The sequence below is a fragment of the Brienomyrus brachyistius genome, chromosome 1, assembly GCF_023856365.1.
Source record: "Brienomyrus brachyistius isolate T26 chromosome 1, BBRACH_0.4, whole genome shotgun sequence".
Classification (NCBI taxonomy): domain Eukaryota; kingdom Metazoa; phylum Chordata; class Actinopteri; order Osteoglossiformes; family Mormyridae; genus Brienomyrus; species Brienomyrus brachyistius.
Window position 1 is genome coordinate 49,080,503 of NC_064533.1, and position 18,421 is coordinate 49,098,923.

At 42.7% G+C, this 18,421-nt stretch overlaps 1 protein-coding gene across 4 annotated transcripts in view; it reads left to right on the top strand.

Annotated features, from left to right (window-relative positions):
- The window catches only part of LOC125742844 (xin actin-binding repeat-containing protein 2-like), a 43,043-nt gene that overhangs the window by 21,298 nt on the left and 3,324 nt on the right, over positions 1–18,421 (top strand). For 3 of the 4 annotated variants that reach the window (XM_049015251.1, XM_049015254.1, XM_049015262.1), the window contains 6 exons: positions 2,841–3,010; positions 4,409–4,540; positions 5,749–5,841; positions 6,446–6,515; positions 6,917–7,020; positions 7,771–17,143. In XM_049015251.1, the coding sequence (XP_048871208.1) occupies positions 2,841–3,010; positions 4,409–4,540; positions 5,749–5,841; positions 6,446–6,515; positions 6,917–7,020; positions 7,771–17,143 (9,942 nt within the window). The remainder of the gene's footprint in view (positions 1–2,840; positions 3,011–4,408; positions 4,541–5,748; positions 5,842–6,445; positions 6,516–6,916; positions 7,021–7,770; positions 17,144–18,421) is intronic. The other variant, XM_049015271.1, reaches the window with a different exon arrangement.

Below are 18,421 nucleotides of genomic sequence, written 5' to 3' on the forward strand. Positions count from 1 at the left end.
ATATCTGTGACATTTCTTGGCATCAGAACGTCAAGACCCTTGATATTTAATTAAATTTTTTTCGTTCCTGCCCACCCATTGAGAGGAGCATTTTCCTCATTGTCCTGCAGCTAAAGGGTAAAATTTCGCGTTACCTCAGGTCCTAAAAATCCTTGAGTATTTATGGGTTGGAGTAGTTAAAAGCCGGTTTATTTTGAGATTGTTGCTGTGCTAGTCAGTCATTCCCTCTTGACAGGGTGATAGACTTACACTAACATACCCGCCATAGCTTAAGAATCTAAAGTTGGGGGAGTTAGGGGAACATTGTTTCATCACTTAGTCTGGTAGCACTGGTCTTCTGTCAGGAAACATGTGACGGCTGAGCACAATGATATTTACAGCAAGAGGGAACGTTTTTAGTTTTAATGTCATGCTTTAAACTACGCATCACAATGCAATGCTCTCCGTGAGCTGGAAATAGCAAGCGAGCGTGATTTCAGTGGAGAGCAAGAAGGTAAATGAATCATGTGAAATATTCTTTCCGTTTACCCCAACTGCTGCCAGAGTTTTCAGCGGGTCTCTGTAGATCAGCCCTGTCTGCTTCATTAGTTCAAATGATTGTTGCGGTTTCAATGGAAATTGCATTCGACGTATGATGAGCAGAATTCCACTGCATTACCTGCTATGCAGAAATACCACGGATCTCTCTGTATTTAATCTCATGTTCTTTTCTACCCGGATCTGAAAAGCCTGAAGTATATTTATTCATCAGAAGGCAAATTAAATATCATTAAGCCAGAACCTTGGTTCTCAGTGTCACATTTCTGTCTGCAGAAATGACATATCGTCAGACGTATTCAGCTACCAGCTGCCTTGTTTTTAAGTATCTTCGCAAATGACTTTTCGTGGGTTCTGTCCTATATGAGAGAATCTCATTTGCCTAATGCTGGAGCCGCGTATTGAATCTGATAAAGACCGAGGATGTGCTGTGCGTCATGCCGATTAAATAGGAAAGGAAGATGATATTTCATGTGACCTTGGTGCTAATAATTAGTGTGTTATGGCTAAGCTGAAAATGTTCCTGTTTGGGGTGCTGCCCATTATATTTGTACTGTATTGGTTGTGCTGGGTGAGATGAACCTAATAAACAGTAATATCGTATGGGAATTACTCCAAACACTGTGCTCTAATTCGTGCCAGTAAAATTCTCATAATACTGGGAACGCTTTTCGCAACAAGAAATTGAGAAATTCAAAGAATCTTGATATATACATATACAGTATAATGCCTATCTTTATGTGCCTGTGTGTGTGTTTGTGTACACACACACACACATAAATAAAATTACCACTGCTTTGTGAATAAATTATGGTTATAATACACTCAAGTTTAAGTTCTTGTTTTTGAAGACTGGAGAACTATTAATTCATCAGTTTCGGTGTGTTTAAATGAATGTGCTATAATCTACAATTATATCAACAGTGCGGACTGTTAAACTGAAAAGGGGTTAAATCTTATAGATTTGGTTGCTGCATTCTGTGTGCGTGTGTCTTATTCTTGAAACACTTTTCCAAGTGTTGAAAATAACCTTTACTAAAAACAGCCAGTGGATTTGTCTTCTGAGTTAATGCCTTTTTAACCATTCTGTTGTGTTGCCGGCTCTTATCACAGCCTGGCCAGGTTCAGGGGCCGCATGGGCCACATTGGGCAGGTGTGTCCTGACACGATGGGGCAGCGGCCGACACGACGGATTTGTGTGCGGGATCGTGGGTGATTTACAGACGCTAAACAGCAGAGGGGACGGAGAAAATCAGTGTTCTCTTGTACTTAATTGGCTGCCTGTGGGGAGGCTCCAAATGCCTCTCAGCGATGCCATTGGAGACTGGGAGCCTTTCCACATACCCCAGACTGTCCCCGCTAGCAACCCGTATAGATTTGGTGTCCACTGACTATATAGGGTAAGTCAGTGAGTTATGTTACATGTAGTACTAAGTCACCTTCCAATAATCCTGAGGTATCATGTGAGAGATTAATAGGCTATATTGTGATGTCGATGTAGACGACTATGTGAAAATACGGGCGCTATTTGCAGTAATGTTAGTGGGTGACCTAGTAAAGACAGCTTTTGAATTTCACATAAAGCCAAAATATGTTCTTCTGGTCCTAAGTATACAAAATCCTTGTACAGTTCACAGCCATAAGTAATTCCCAGCCAAAAGCTTTAGCAGTGATTTTATGCATCCATTCATCTTATGGTCGTGTATCACATTCATGGTTGCAGGGGGGCCTAGGGGCCTGTTGGGGGCAGCACAGAGCATAAGGTTGGGATACACCCTGGAAGGGATGCCTGTCCATCAAAATGCATACATGCTACAGGCAGTCCGAGATGCCAATTAGCCTAACTGCATGTCCTTGGACTGCAGGAAACAGACGGAAACAGACGTACTACAGAAGAGACTACAAAAACACACAAACACTCATGTTAAGGTGCTACCCCTCTGTTTTATTTTGCTCTGGCTTAAAGTAAATTCCTTCATTACTTATTTAACAACAAAATAATATTTTATAATCACAGATGAAATTTGGAATAGTTGAATAGTTGTTTGGATGCATGGATGGATGAAGGGATAAATGGTTGTTTGGATTGATGGATGAAGGGATAAATGTTTGTTTGGATGGATGGATGGATGGATGAAGGGATAAATGGTTCTTTGGACTGATGGATGGATGTCGCCTTGATTTTGAATTTCTCCCTGCACCGGGACTTGCGGCCAGGATATTTGACATCTCTCATTTTCTCTCTGTTGTTGCTCTATACGGGGACTCGGCACGCAGTTAATGGCCGTACATTTTGATTTCAGCTGCTTGCGGCGCCGGCGGCAGTGGGGCGGGGGCTCCTGAGAAAGGCGTGAGTGGGAGGAGCGGCGCACAGGCGGGGGCGGCTGAGTCCATCCCCCTGAGAGAGCGTCTGGCTATGTACCAGGCGGCCGTCTCCAAGAGCGACGTGGCTGGCTCCTCCTCCAGCGGCGCGGTAAGAGGCTGGCCCCGCCCATCGGCCCCAGGCTGTCCACACGGGCAGGAAGTCACACGTGCTGTTGGGCAGTCTCCCGTGATGAGCACGTATGCGCAGACGCAGGCACCCACGCGCAGACGCAGGCACCCACGCACACACACCTACACCACCGCGCATGTGTCTGTTCAGGCTTGCTGTTGGCGTAGAGATAATTTTTCCCTGGGTCACTTCAATCATATGTCTGAGAGCGAACTCAGTGCCCCACTCAAAACGTCGACTATATATAAAGAATTTCCTACAGCAAGCCATCCCCACTGAGAGCACCTCTGCTCAACGATTAATTCTGGGCGTATCACATGTGCATAAAACCGTAGCTGTGTCACCTGTTTAAAAATGCATGGAAATAATACCAGTAAAAAAATTACTATTATTACAATTTGCTAATGCTGCTTTTTAATGCTGCTCCATGAAATGAATGAAATGTATTACAATGAATATAGCACTAGCTGATGTAGTTAAAAAAAAAACCTGAGACTGAATGAAAGCTTTAATAAGAAAAAAAAATCCTTATTTTGAAATCCAGCATTAGCTGATGGAGATGTTAAGAAGTCCAACTAAATAATGCAGATTTTTAACTAGGCCCGTAGCCAGAAATAAATTTTGTGGAAGGTCTGTTCAAACCCATTATTTTTGAATGTAGCTACATGCCTGTCTTTAACTGTAGATGATTTTGCCATGGAAGTTCTGATAACCTTCGATCCTTATATGTATGAATAGGAATATAAAAATGTGGAATCTTACCACTGTATTGGTACCTTTATGTTTAACAGCTGTGTGTTAATTATTGACAGTTACGCCATGTCCCAGTGGCAATTTAGATGGGGGGGGGGGGGGGGGGGTTGATAGTTTGACACACTGAAGGAGGTGTGACTCACGCTTATAGAGAGGAAACATACAGTAAAATAGAGCAGGACAGACTGATGGACTGTTTGTGCCCTCTACAGGATAATTCTGCCAACTGTCACTCGCCAGAAATCTTTAAGCATCAGAAATCAAGGTGACAGACGTGATGCGGATCCTGGATGAATGTTCGTCATGTTAGAGCATGGCCTAAAATAATAATAAATCGATAAATGAATAACTAAAAACAGCTTGCTTCTGTCCTCCAGACAAGCTAAACAGATTTTGCAGTGGCGTGAGTGTTTACGTTAGGAGAGATATTGTAAGATCTGCCCGCTATTCGGGCTGCGATTCATCCACAGTTGACTCGGGAGGTGTTTGCGGTAGGCTGCCGCGGTGCTGCATACAGAGCAGGTGGTCGGGGGGGCAGCCGGTGCTATTTAACGGCGTCAACCTGATCGCCGCAGCATTGAAAGTGACGGGAGGTGCTAATGACTCCTTCATTGCTGTCGTTAGGTCATGGAGGAAGCCGAGGCCTGCTCCCTGCCGGGGGGGCTAGCCAGCGTTAAGAAGCAATTCGAGAGCCAGGAAATCTCATCTTCTCAGAGTACCGTCACGCAATACCACTTCCAGCACCGATCTGTGCAGGTAAAGAACCAGAAGTTACATTTGGTTAATTTGGGGTCAGTAGCAGAGGAGGTGGGGGAAGCGGGAGGGCAGCAGTGCCACCGCCCCCAGGGCCCCATCACAGCTGGAGGTCTACTGCACAATGAACCAAAGGGGTCCCACCCCCCGACTGCTAGATTTTAACATAAAGCTAAGCAACCCTCTTGATACCATGATCATGAAAATGTCTCAAGAATTTACTGAGAACTGGATCCTCCTGGGGCAAATGTTACTGGGGGGGGATATTGCTGGTGGAATTTGCTGCCATTCATGTTGGGCATTGAATTTGGGTGACCAGCTCCCTTTCTCTAAGCTTGTGAGACCTACCAGTTCACAGCTGAACTTGCTCTCAGGTGTCTCCACTTCTCAGTGACCTCAATGGCAGTTAATCTGCTTCAGCAGGGCAGAAATTTGGCAAACTGACTCGTCGAAAAGACAGCATCCTATGATGTTTTGTTTTTTCGGCACCCTATGGTGTAGCCAGATTGAAAATAACTAAGCTACTCTGTATGACCACTCACCATGCTGCCAGTGTTTGTTGCTGGGCATTGGATGGTTGTGTGTATGATCGTACTCCTACGTCAGCAATGTCAGTGGCTTAATCAGCCAGTTATGTAATTACTAGGGATCTCCACATACTTTTGCCCATAAAGTGTACTGTATGTGACTTCGTGTCACATCGCACAAGTTCAGCTTCGCTATTTAAACCAGGCAAACTGTTATTCCATTTACACAGCCTGGATTTGTCAGCATAGTCTAAATATACAGAAAAGTATAGATAAGAACAGGTACTACAAAGGCAGCTGATAAAAGTACAATCCCTGCATACATAAATAACCTTTAATTCATACACAGCTGCACACACTTTTACACACATACAAATGGCACAAACCACAGGAACATGAATCTGACAGTGATTGTCGGATTTGCGGTACAGTGACACTTACCTTCCGCATGACATTCAGGTGAGATATCCAAGTCATAGTTTTTACTGTCCAATTAGCATTAGTAACTGACTAATAATCAAGTTGTCACACTTTATTTTCCTTCTCCTCCAACTGTCCCTGATGGAACTTTAATTCAAGCTGCTCCCGAGACTAACAGAAAGATGCGATTTCCGGGATGAAGCAAAGCCGGCTGCGAGGTCTTCTAGTATTTTGCCTGTAATCACCCGCCATCTTGTCAAACAGGAAGTGTCTAGCACATCTGAGGTGACAGTGAAGGGCAGCTCCAGAGAGAGTCTCTCATCTGGACAGATGGTGCCTCCTGTTCAGGATGAAAAGGTAACACTGGACAGAAACATCTGCGGAGTGGAAAACATCATTAAACATTTAGTGCTAATATTTGCGCCTTTGAGTGCTGTGTGTGTGTGTGTGTGTGTGTGTTTCTTTTTTCTTCGCGGCAGCTAAAATGTGATTAAATTCTTTTCTTTACTCGTCCCCAAAGTCACATTATTGGCAGATATAATAAACCATAACTGTAATGCATGCAAGTCTAGTTCTAGCTGTGGATTCTAATTAAAAAAGAGGTTATTTTAAAATGCTTTGGGACAGCATGTTCAACTTTATGAAAAATTAGCATAGAATAATGTTATTTTCTGTATTATCAGGGAAAAAAACGGATTGAAAAAATAATGCAACATGAAGCTTTCGCACTTACTGTGTTTTAAGTATTCTAAACATGCCTGTGTATCCTGTAGAAGAATAAAAAGAACAACAAAAGAAAATAGGCCTACTCATCTCCAGAGGCCAGAGACTTTGTTTTAGTTCACTTTCCACTCTTCCATGCATGGTTTGCTGAGTCTATTCCAGTTTCATAATTTACCAGTGTGTAAAACCCGCAGAGCAGCAACTGCGATAATTATACTTCATCTCTGTCTCGTTACAGTTCCACTATGATCAGAGTGCCCACCAAAGTAATGTGGTCTCCAGTTATGAAAATCATTTTGATGGAAAAGGTGAAGTAGCTTCCCCCTTCTTGTTATGCATCGCACACACACACACATACACGTCTCTTTTCATATTATTTGTCGATTAGCAGAACGGCCAACATTCTCCTAGAACGTGCCTGTAAGATTTAAACGTGAACGTGAGCACTTTCGTGTATAATTTACATGGTCACTTGCTTTACCCAAACACATTAACCGGAATAATATATGCACATGTTTTGGGTTCCACTGAAATTCCATCGGAAACCTATCATGAAGTCCAATTAATTTTGTACATTAAAGATTAAACGTGATGCAGATACTTAACATAATCGGCTTTAGAACTGTAATTTTGGTTTCACTTGAAATAAATCCATTCCAAATCACGGTGAATTTTTGATGATGAGGGTCATCTTGTTTTCCTTCATTAGTGAAGGTCGTCGGAGGTGAGGACATACCGAAGATATCTACACAGGTTTTAAAGCAGCAATTTGAAAAGCATATTGAGGATGCAACACCAAGCAAGCAAATTAAGGTATCAAAGTGTTTTATTACTAATGAGCATTTATCTCTATTAGTATGAAATATCTCAAATGATCCATCATATGAAAGTTACAACACAGATAGTGCTTTAAAAAAATCACACATAATACAATGACAATTAATTACAGGAGTATCTTTCAATTATTAGTGCTTTGAGAGGTCTGCTTTGTCTTCAGAAGAATATAGCCTTTGGCTTTATGTTGAAACTGAGATATAAAAATTATTTACAAGCTCATTCAAGTCATTTTGCTGCAACAAGACACACTGTCTTACAACCAAGACACATTGCCTGGTTTCTGAAATAGTCTAAGCAAAGCGAATAAACCAGAAAAAACAGTTACAATTCAATTCAACATAAAACATAGCAGATTTACATGCATATTTATCAGAGCTATTTACTGTATCTTGGTTTAATTACCTGCTGTTGTTGCCTTGTGTTTTCCAAACTCAGATTACAGATTCCTCAGGCTGATTTAAAATACGATCTTCAGTTCGCTGAACTACATTGTGGATTCATAGAAACATTACCTTAGTCACACTGATGACCTGTTAATGTATTTATCATAGGTAAGGCTCATGGAAAAAATTAGCATTCCACACATGCAGGAGCAGATTTTCAAGCCGGGTTTGCAGTTGATCTTAGTGTCAAAAAGAAGATTTATTTTATTTGCACGTGACAAATTTGTTGCTGGCGGGATGGAATCCATGCTAATCAAAAAATGGTTATTTTTTTCCCGAAAAGATTGATCTTGATTTCAACCAGTTTCAATGGGCCCCGAGTCACAGTGTATCATCTAAAGTTTCCTCAAGCAAGACATGTGAAACATCGTCCATGACTAGGAAGGTAGAAGAAGCTGTTGCTGCCTCTTCCTCAGCATGTGCTTCCGTCACTTCCTATGAGAGTATGGAGCACTTGCCTCCCCCTCCCCCAGACTTGCTGCTGGTTCCACTAGAAAGTCAAGGGCAGGACAGTGAACAAGAACTATTTGAGCAACTTTGCCAGGCTAGACAGTCTGTAAATAAAGAGCAATATTCTAAGCAGAGGAACTTGTATGAGCTGAAACGCCTCTACAAGCATATACACCCGGAGGTCCGGAAAAACCTGGAAAGGGATTTTTTCAGTGACGTAACAGAGATTGAGAAGACGCAGCTGGAGAGAGGAGATGAAGTCACCGGAGATGTTCAGCAAGCCAGATATGTTTTTGAGAACTCTGAGAGCAGTCCCATCAAGTCAGTGAGCCCCGAACGAGAATACCTTGAGTGGGATGAGATTCTTAAAGGGGAAGTGCAATCTATGCGCTGGATGTTTGAAAACAAACCCCTAGATTCAATCAAAGATGACACTCCAGATGAAGACAGCAAGAAAAGCATAGCTCAGCAGGAAATCATTGCAGGAAGTGATGTGAAATACACAACCTGGATGTTCGAGACACAACCCATTGATGCTCTAGGCACAGATACCCCAGATTCAACTGAGCAAGCTAGCAAGTTAACAGAGTTAGCAAGAGGAGATGTTCGCACGGCAACCTGGCTCTTTGAAACACAACCACTGGATGCACTCAGTAAGATATATCAGGAAGAAGATCAAAGCACAGAGGTTATTTGCACAAAAGATATAACTGGTGGAGATGTAAAAACTGCCAGGTACTTGTTTGAAACCCAGCTCCTGGATTCTCTGGGCCATACTGAGACCATTGATGAGTCCCATTTCCTACAGCTGAAGTCAGAATTGGAAGAGATCAAAGGAGACGTTAAAACATCCACAAAACTGTTTGAGACTGAACCCCTGTGTGTCATTCGAGGAGACTCTGGTCAAATGCTGGAGATCACAAAAGTCCGCCGTGAGGAAACCGAGAAAGGTGATGTCAAGACATCCCGTTGGCTCTTTGAAACTCAGCCTCTGGACATGATAAACAAAGACCCTGCCCAAGTGAAACTGATTTGCGGGGTGTCAATAGAGGACAACTCTCAAGGTGGTGTCAATAGAGGCAGGTGGCTGTTTGAGACAAAGACCCTAGACTCTATTAAAGATGAAGATTGGGAAAGTTCAAAGTTGGAAAAAGAAAAGATTATTGGAGCTGATGTCCGAAAGCACTGTTGGACATTTGAAACACAGCCTATGGACAGTTTAAAAGACACTGCAAATGCCAGACCAATGTCTGTGGAAGAGGTTGTAGGGGGTGATGTGCAAACAGCTAGACATTTATTTGAAACAGTGCCGATGGATGCTTTGAAGGATAGTCCTGAAGTAGGTAAACTTAAAAAAGTAGTGACATCTGAGGAGGAAAAGGGTGATGTCAGACATCAAAAGTGGGTTTTTGAAAGCCAACCGCTTGAAAACATCAGAGAAGAAAAGAAAGAAAGCATAAGAACTGTGAACCTACAAGAACTTGACAGAGGGGATGTTTCAAATTGCAAAGTAATCTTTGAAACAATGGATTTAGGCAAATGCGATGACACTCAGAAAATCCAAGTCGAGGGGGTCACAAGTGGCTCTGTAAAATCAAACAAAGTTCGTTTTGAATCTACACCATTATATGCCATGCAAGACAGTTATGGTGCTTATCATGAGGTGAGAACTGTGCGGAGGGAGGAGATTGTAAAGGGTGATGTTCGAACCTGCAAATGGATGTTTGAAACACGTCCCATTGATCAGTTTGATGAAAGTATCAGCAAATTACAGATCATTAAAGGTATATCAAAACAGGAAACAGAGTCAGGTGATGTGAAAACAGCTAAATGGCTTTTTGAGACACAGCCACTTGACTCTATTAAATATTTCAGCAATGTAGAAGATGAGGCGACTGAGACGACGAAGTCAACAGAGACTGTGAAAGGTGATGTCAAAACCTGTAGGTGGTTGTTTGAAACACAGCCAATGGATGCTCTTTATGAAAAGGCTGAGGTAAAGGGTGACACTGAAACAGAGGCGATTCATAAAGGGGACGTCAAGACGTGCACTTGGCTGTTCGAGACGCAGTCACTTGACACTATCAGAGATGAGTCAGAAACGATCCTAAGGACATGCACCGTAGACCAGGAGGATATTCATGGCAAAGATGTGAGAATGGCCCGGTTCCTTTTTGAGACAGAGAATCTTGAGAACATCAGAGGGGATGACACTTCTGCTTTTAAAAGAGTTACTGAGATTGATATTCAGTCTGGAGATGTGTCCAGAATGAAGTACATATTTGAAAACCAGTCCTCTGACATAATGACTTCAACTTCCAAAGAGACACTGAAAAAGCTGAAGACCATTCAAGCAGAAGACATTCAGAAAGGGAATGTGGTTAACTGCACGTGGCTGTTTGAAAATCAACCTATAGATGCTATTAATGAGGGTTCTGAAGAACATACAGAAAACCGTATTGTGACAGACATACAAGGAGGTGATGTTAACAAGGGACGTTTCATTTTTGAGACTTTCTCCTTGGATAAAATTCATGCAGAATCATCTGATACAGAGATATCAAAAATGGAGAAAATAATTTGTGATGAGACAGAGAAAGGTGATGTCAAAAACTACACCATGATGTTTGAAACTCAGCCTCTGTATGCCATCCGTGACAAAGAGGGCCATTATCATGAGGTCACCACAGTCACAAAAGAGGAAATGATGAAGGGAGATGTTGTTGGAGCTAGGTGGCTATTTGAAACCAAACCCCTTGATTCGATAAGGGACACAGATGAGGTCTATGTCATTAAATCTGTCACACAGGAAGACATTCAGAAAGGTGATGTAAACTCAGCGAGATGGAGATTTGAAACCCAGTCACTCGATAAAATTTCAGAAGAAGCAAAGCTCTTGGTTAGAACTGTGGATGATGTTCAAGGAGGTGACGTTCAAACAAACAAACAACGTTTTGAGTCTGAGGATTTATCGCAAAAATACATCAGAACGGTCAGTGTCAGTGAAATCCATAAAGGTGACGTGAGAACGGCCACATGGATGTTTGAAACGCGCACAATTGATGAGATACATGGTGAAGCCTCTGAGTACGAAGAGATGAAAAAGGTAACGAAAGAAGAGGTGCTAAAGGGAGATGTTAAACAGTCGGTGTGGCTTTTTGAAAAGCAGCCCCTTGACAAGATTAAAGAGGTGGATGAATCGAATGTTGCCGTTTCTCGTGAAGAGATTCCGCAAGCGGATGTGAAGACAACGACGTGGCTTTTTGAAACAACCCCGTTTCACGAGTTTAACGAGAGCAGCATGCAAAAGACTGAGATAATCGGTAAAAGCATCCAAGATACTCTGAAGGAGCTGTACTCCCAGAAAATAGTCAAGTCACAAGGAATACTCATAGAAACAGATGAAATTGGCGATGTCAGAATGGCAAAGTACAACCTCATGAACCAAGAAGCTCCAGAAATTCAAAAGGAGGACATAATTAGAGGGGACCTCAAAAATATAATGATGAATCTGCTAAACAGAAGGGAGACAACTGAGAAAACCGTTGTTATAGATAAGGAAGAGAGGGGTGACATAAACACTATAGTGCAACAGCTGTTCAACCAAGACACAGGAATCAATGTGGAAAGAGAAGAAATTATCCGGGGTGATATTCAGGAAGCAATAAGCAACCTGATGAAGGAGGATGAGTCTGCCAAACGAGGTATTCTGATACAGGAAGACGAGAAGGGAGATGTAAGGATGACTATATACTCTCTTCTTAATAAACAAGAGACTAGTGTTGGAAAAGAGGATATTATCAAAGGAAATGTTCGAGGTGCTATCAACATACTTCTGTCCAACCCGAACAATCCGGAACAATACATGAAGATAAAAGTGGGAGACACCGAAAAGGGAAATGTGAACTTTTACTCCACGTGCATAGAGTCTGGGGCCCTGGACTATCTTAAAGAACTGCAAAGTGAGCCAGATGAGAGAGGTAAGATGGAGAAAGAGAAGATCGTTGGAGGAGATGTTGAAGGGACAAAACTTATTTTGGAACAAAATCAGTCACAGGTTGAACGAACTGTTGCAGAGGATGATATTGTCCCGGGAGATGTGCACAACACGGTCAAGGTTTTTATGACCGAACCAGTGATATCACTAGATAACATCCAGAAAGAGGTCATTGTGAAAGGGGACTTGAGAGCAGTCCTGGACTCTCTAACACAGGCTGTAAACCAGAAGATGGTGGTTGAAAAAGAGGAAGTAGTCAAGGGTGACATAAACAGCACTCTGAGATCTCTGGAGGAGGCTCAATACCAACTCAAAGAGATTGAAAAAGCAGAAATTGTCCCAGGTGACATTAAAGGGACCCTGCAGAGCCTGGAAAAATCTGCCAGCAGCAAAGTTGAGATTGTCATTGAGGATTTAGTGCCTGGTGATATCAAAGGAACTTTAAAATCACTGGAAGACGCTAAACAGGCTGTGAAAGAGGTAGAGAAAGAGGAAATTGTTAAAGGCGATATTCAGATGGCGATGCAGAGCTTACGAGACGCTTCTAATGAGAAGAAGGTCTACCAGCAACAAGTGAGTGTTCAGGGAGATGTAAAAGGCACTATACAACTGCTGTTAGAACCTCCAGCCCCATGCAAAACACAGTGCAAAGCTAGCACCGAGGGAGACGTGAAGATGTCTATAAAGTCGCTATACGACATGCAGGAACAAAGTCAAATGGAGAAAGAGGAGGCAATCAAAGGAGATGTCCAGGGCACAATAAAAGGCCTATTGAAAGGAAAGCAGCAGAAGTACCTGAGCAGTAGTATTGATGGTACTAAAGAAGCCAGCGTTTCAATGAAAACCTCATTGCCCCCTCAGCAGGAAGCCCACAAATACTCAGTTGCGACTAAGCTTGAAAGCAAGACAGTGAAAGTCAAAAATCTATGCCAGGCAAATGAATTACGCAGCAGCTCAAACAAGCATGCTGGAATAAAGTCAGCGCAAGGCCAGTCCTTAACCAAGGAGGATAATGCTCTTATTTCTCAGACTACAGTGATGGATATGTCTCCTACTCCAGAAGAGAGAAATATTAAAGAACCATCTTTAAAACCGAAGGTAGCAGTCCCTGGTCCTGGGATTATCAAGAAGAAAAATGTGACAGATCAAGTGACTAATAACATGGTTACAAATGTAAACCAATGTGTGTCACAAAGTAACGTTGCCACAAAGCACAGCAAAGGTGTGAAAACAGTGGTTCTGGATACTGATGATTCAAGAACCTCAAGCACCTCAGGAATGACACACTTAAACACAGTTAAAAATGAATCACAGACGAAGACCACCACTAAGCCTGTACAGGGTGTTAAAATCAGTAGTCACGTGACAGGAAATACATCACAAGCTAACATGACAAAAGCTGTGAGCACTGGCAATCAGCTCACGCAGGAGGCAATAGCAACAGGAGCGACAAATGTAATAAAAAATACATCACAGGGCACCACTGATGCAAGACACCTCCAAGACACCAAAACTACGACACAGGTACAGACAAAAGCAGCAGAACACAAAACAATTGTGCAAAAGCATGATATTAAAACCTTGAAGACAGAGTTCCGCAACCTTGACATGAATCGAAAGGGTTTTGTTAAGCCAATAAAGAAGGGCAAAGAAGATATCCATATGCCACCTCCACCTCTGCCAACGCCTCCATTGTCAGAGTCTGAATTCCCTCTTCCACCCCCACCTCCACCAGTGCTGGAATCTGAGGGTAACATGTTCTCTATTCCACTTTCCTCTGTCTCAAAGCAGGATTCTGACCTGCCCCCACCACCTCCACCACCGCCTGTGGATCTAGATCATTTTCCACCACCACCACCTCCCCCCCCACCGCACATAGCTGGACAAGATTATCTACCCCCACCACCATCGCAGCAAGAGTTGGATTCCATGCCAGGAAAATCACTCCGCTCTCCACTCACAAAGGCTCAACAAATGCCTGTCAAACCCATAAAGGCCCCTTCCTTATATAAGATCCCAAAGCCTGAGGCACATAAGCAGTTTGGGCAAGGGCCGATCAACGTGGAGAAAAACCAAGTGACTCCTCCACCACCTTCAACCAAGATATTCCAGGTGCCCGCACAGCAGACCATTATAGCACCTGACCTGTCCACATCCAGCCAAAATATAAAGGAAATAAGGAAACAAGAGGAAGCAATAAAAATAGCTCCGACAGATTCACTGAGAACTGCATCACAAGAAGAAGACTCACCTGGTCCGGTGAAGAAAGTTTATAAGCCTCAGATAAAACTACCACCTCCACCTGTTGAACCGGTACCTGCGAGGCCTAAAACATGTGTGAGGAAATTCAAAACTCCACTGATGATTGCAGAGGAAAAGTATCGCAAGCAGAGGGAGGAGAGTGAGAAGACCAGAGTTGGTACAGCTCCAGCTTCTCCAGCAAGTGATGGGGATGTGCAACCCTTTATTCAGGCTGCATCTGAAGCATCTGCCACAGACAACACAGCTAAGGGAGAAGCAGTGAGCACTGATACAACTAAGAAAGAAGCAGAAGCAATAATCGATAAAATTATATCAGACACAGTGTCACTCGGTGCGCTTGTGCAGGCACCATCAAGGGGTTTATCAGTCCAACCTTTAATTCCTTCAAGGGGTCAGCCCTCTGCTAGAAAAATTGCATCAGCTGTTGACAAAGAACTTCAGAATGTCGTGAAAGAAAGCAACATTTCTAAACAGACTGTCGTGCAAGACTTCACTAATCTTCAGATGCGAACTTCAACTTCTCTGAAAACCGATGAAATGAAACAAACCGATGTTTCCTTAAACCGGGAAGTGAGTAAAGTTCCTCTCCAACCAACAAAAATCCCGAAAGTTACTCCAAATTTCAAGGTTAAAACAGTGAAGATTCCAAAAATTGACAAGATGGAAAATCTGGAGACTGAGAAGAAAGAATCTTCGGCAGAAGCTACTAATAAGCAGCAGTTAAGTAAACAAGACAGAAAAGCTTTTTCTCAGATGACTCGCGAAATCACCAAAGTTACAGAAAGCTGTGTGCAGGAAAGCACAGAAATCGTCAACGAAGCTGAGAAGCATGTTGAGAAGGCTGCAGCTGTAAAGGACAGCAAGCTGGAAACACAAATGCTGAAACCCAAGCAGAAATTCAAGGAGAAAACTGTTGTTATTCCTAAAGAGAAGATGTCATGTATGAAGGGAAATCAAGAAAAGGAGGTTAGAAAAATGCAGAAGGCCAAAGCGCAGCACGGGGGACATGATCAAGTCAGTGAAGAAGTGATCATCACAGAAAGCAACGTTCAGCAAAGCTTCCAGCAACAAAGCACAGTTCAAGTTGAAAAACAAATGGAGACCTCACAAATGCAAAAAGATGTTACCAGTAAGCCACAGATTCAGGATAAACCACAAATTGAAAGTAGACACATTGGTGTTAAGCTAACAGGAAAAACATCACAAAAGGGTGAAAGTACATCTTCGGTGGCCAATCAGCAGGCCTCACAAAAATGTGAAGAAATACACAGGTTGCTTTCTCAAATTGATGTTTTACTTGAACCATCTGGGAAAATTGACTCTAAAGCAGTAAGGACTCTCCTCATCAAAATCCCTAGCTGGCTAATAGATCCAGCGGCAAAAAGGAGTTTAGAAGTCAGACCGGATGATAATATTGAGAAGCTGAAAGACATCCTAGTCTACGTAAGATCGGCTGCGCAAATGAAAGTTTTGAATTTAGGAGGAAGCATCGCTGCCACGGAAAAGCCTGGAAGTGGACTGGCATCTGAAAAGATAGGTGTTGGTGGAGCAATATCGAAAATAAGTATTGGCTCGTCAAAAGTGGAGGCTCATAACAAAGTATTGGGAGAGGGAAGGACTTCTCACGAAAGCATGAAGCAAAAGTTCATTGACACAAAGAAAGCTGATTCTAGAGGGACCTCACCCTTAATCAGAATGCGCTCACCATCACCTACTTATATTACCATAGAATCTACACGGAGGGCTAGCTCTCCACAAAGAGTGGGCCCTTCACCTCCACCAATGCACAGATCGTGCACTCCCCCTGAACCACCACCACGGATGTTTGACCCAACAACATCTCAGATCAACAGGGCCAGTCCTTCTCCAACATTCAGCCGATCAGACAAGCTGGCCAAGCTGAAGGACACCACTGCTAAGCTTTCGCAGGGGGCGTCTCCACCTCCTCTGTCACAACACGCGCAGATAGCCGAGAAAAAATCTGAAATTGTAGAATCGCCATCATCGTTCCATCGTCAGATCAAAATTGAGACGCATGTCGTGGAGACGTCAGAAGTCTCGGAGGCGACGCTAGAAACTGCATCAGTGAAAGACAAGAAAGAATTCTTTGAGGAGGCTCAGAAGGCTGAGGTGAACAGAATGTATGTACGCAAGGACCCTATTGAAATCCCAGAACGCTTAGGCCCAGACACAGAAGAGACAGAAGCCAAAGAAAAAGGAAAAGAGGAGGTCCCATGGGTAAATCTCTCTGGACTTGTCCACAAATTTGAATCACCAGAACAGAAGGTTTATACAAGAAAAGAGCCTATTCTAATTGCAGAGAGACTAGGAAGTGACACTGAAGACGCTGATCCTGAAGACGACCAAAAAGGAACTCAAGTGGAACCGGTTCCAACATTCAACATCAAGACCATTAAAACTATGTTTGAAATGGGCGAGCAGAGTTCCTCCGTCAAGGAACAAAAGCATAAACATGAGAAGCCAGAGTCAGAGATGCGTGAAATCATGACAGATGGTTCAAAGCAGACAAACCCTTGGAGACAGCAGAAGGGCTCATGGCAGACGTCTCCCCCGCCCATCCAGAAGGAGGCATTGCAGTCAGGATTGACCGAACCAATGGGGTTTTCCGGGAGTCAGTCAGTCAGCGAGACGTTCTCCAGCATCGATGAATTTGGTAATAAGATAAGCGGGTCAAGATGTGCCACGACAGTCTCCCAGCATTCAGAACACATCACGACCCGGTGTGCCCCTCCCACATATGCAGACGTAGTGAAGGGCAAGGTCCAAGGGCTAGATGTCTTGACGGACAGCACCCCTGAAGAACTACTGAAGAACTTCCAAAAAACCTGGAATGAAAGCGAGAGCGTCTTCAAGAGCCTGGGCTATAACGTAACAGAACAGAAGACTTCACAGACAGTATCCCGTCAGCAAGAGACGCTCATGACTGGTAAACTGTGCTGTGGAGCATGAAGAGGCTAATAAACAATAACAGTGTGTTTATGCATTTGCAAAAAAGTGTGTATTTATCACCTTAACTAACAAGTCTTGTTTCATTGGAATTTTGAATGGAGATTCTTCCATTTCTTTTTTTTCTGGGAGTAGAAAACTTTCAACCCGGGTTCGAGTCTCCGCCTGGGTCACATGTGTGTGGAGTTTGCATGTTCTCCCCATGTCGTCGTGGGGTTTCCTCCAGGTACTCCAGTTTCCCCCCACAGTCCAAAGTCACGCTGAGGCTAATTGGAGTTGCTAAATTGCCCGTAGGAGTGCATGTGTGAGTGAATGGTGTGTGAGTGTGGGTTGTTCCCTGCCTCGTGCCCATTGCTTCCGGGATAGGCTCCGGACCCCCCGCGACCCAGTAGGATAAGCGGTTTGGAAAATGGATGGATAGAAAACTTTCACAAAAAGAATGGTAATGATTATTTGTTACATCTATTTTGGGATATAGCAATACTGAATGAAGGAAATTATATCTGTATTGAGCTTATGACTGTGCCCACAAAGTATAGTTATGTATAACTAACTACTTATAACTATACACAAAGTAAGTTGTACTGCTTTTTTGTACTAAGGAATGCGCTAAGGAGTTTCACCATTAGTTTCGCTGCCTGCTGAGCGAGACTGCAGTTTTCTTACTTTGCTGTGCATGTCATACCGCAGGTGTGTGGAATATCAGCATGTTATATTTGCTTCTGTATTCAGATATTCTATTCTTAATCGTTAGCCCAAGAAATGAATAAATGTGTTAAATATAGAAATAATGAGGTTTGAATATAATAACACACATACGGGAGTTTGCAAGTTCTGGTACCATTCATGACAGTTTCCTCCAGGAACTCCATTGAAACCCCAAACTAGATAAATGAATAGTGGAAAAACTAACAGTTACAAAGAAATGTAAAATCTATTTCAGTTTTGCGCGTGATTTAGGTTTTAGGTTACTTCGTATATGAGAATTTGATATGTTGCTTGTAATCCAAGCTATATCATCATTTATAAAGAAACCACTGTAGTTACTTTTGAAATGAAACAAAATTTTTTGTGACGCTTCCTATTTAAAAAGACTACTTTACCCTTGGGGCTGAACTGCACGATTTTTGTTTAATGTTGTGACTAATTGAGTCGGTCTTGTTTTTAAGGCTATATTTTTAAATTTACATTTAAAATCTTTAAACCCACACAGACTATGTTTAGTACTATCATAACAAATGATTAATTAGCTACAATA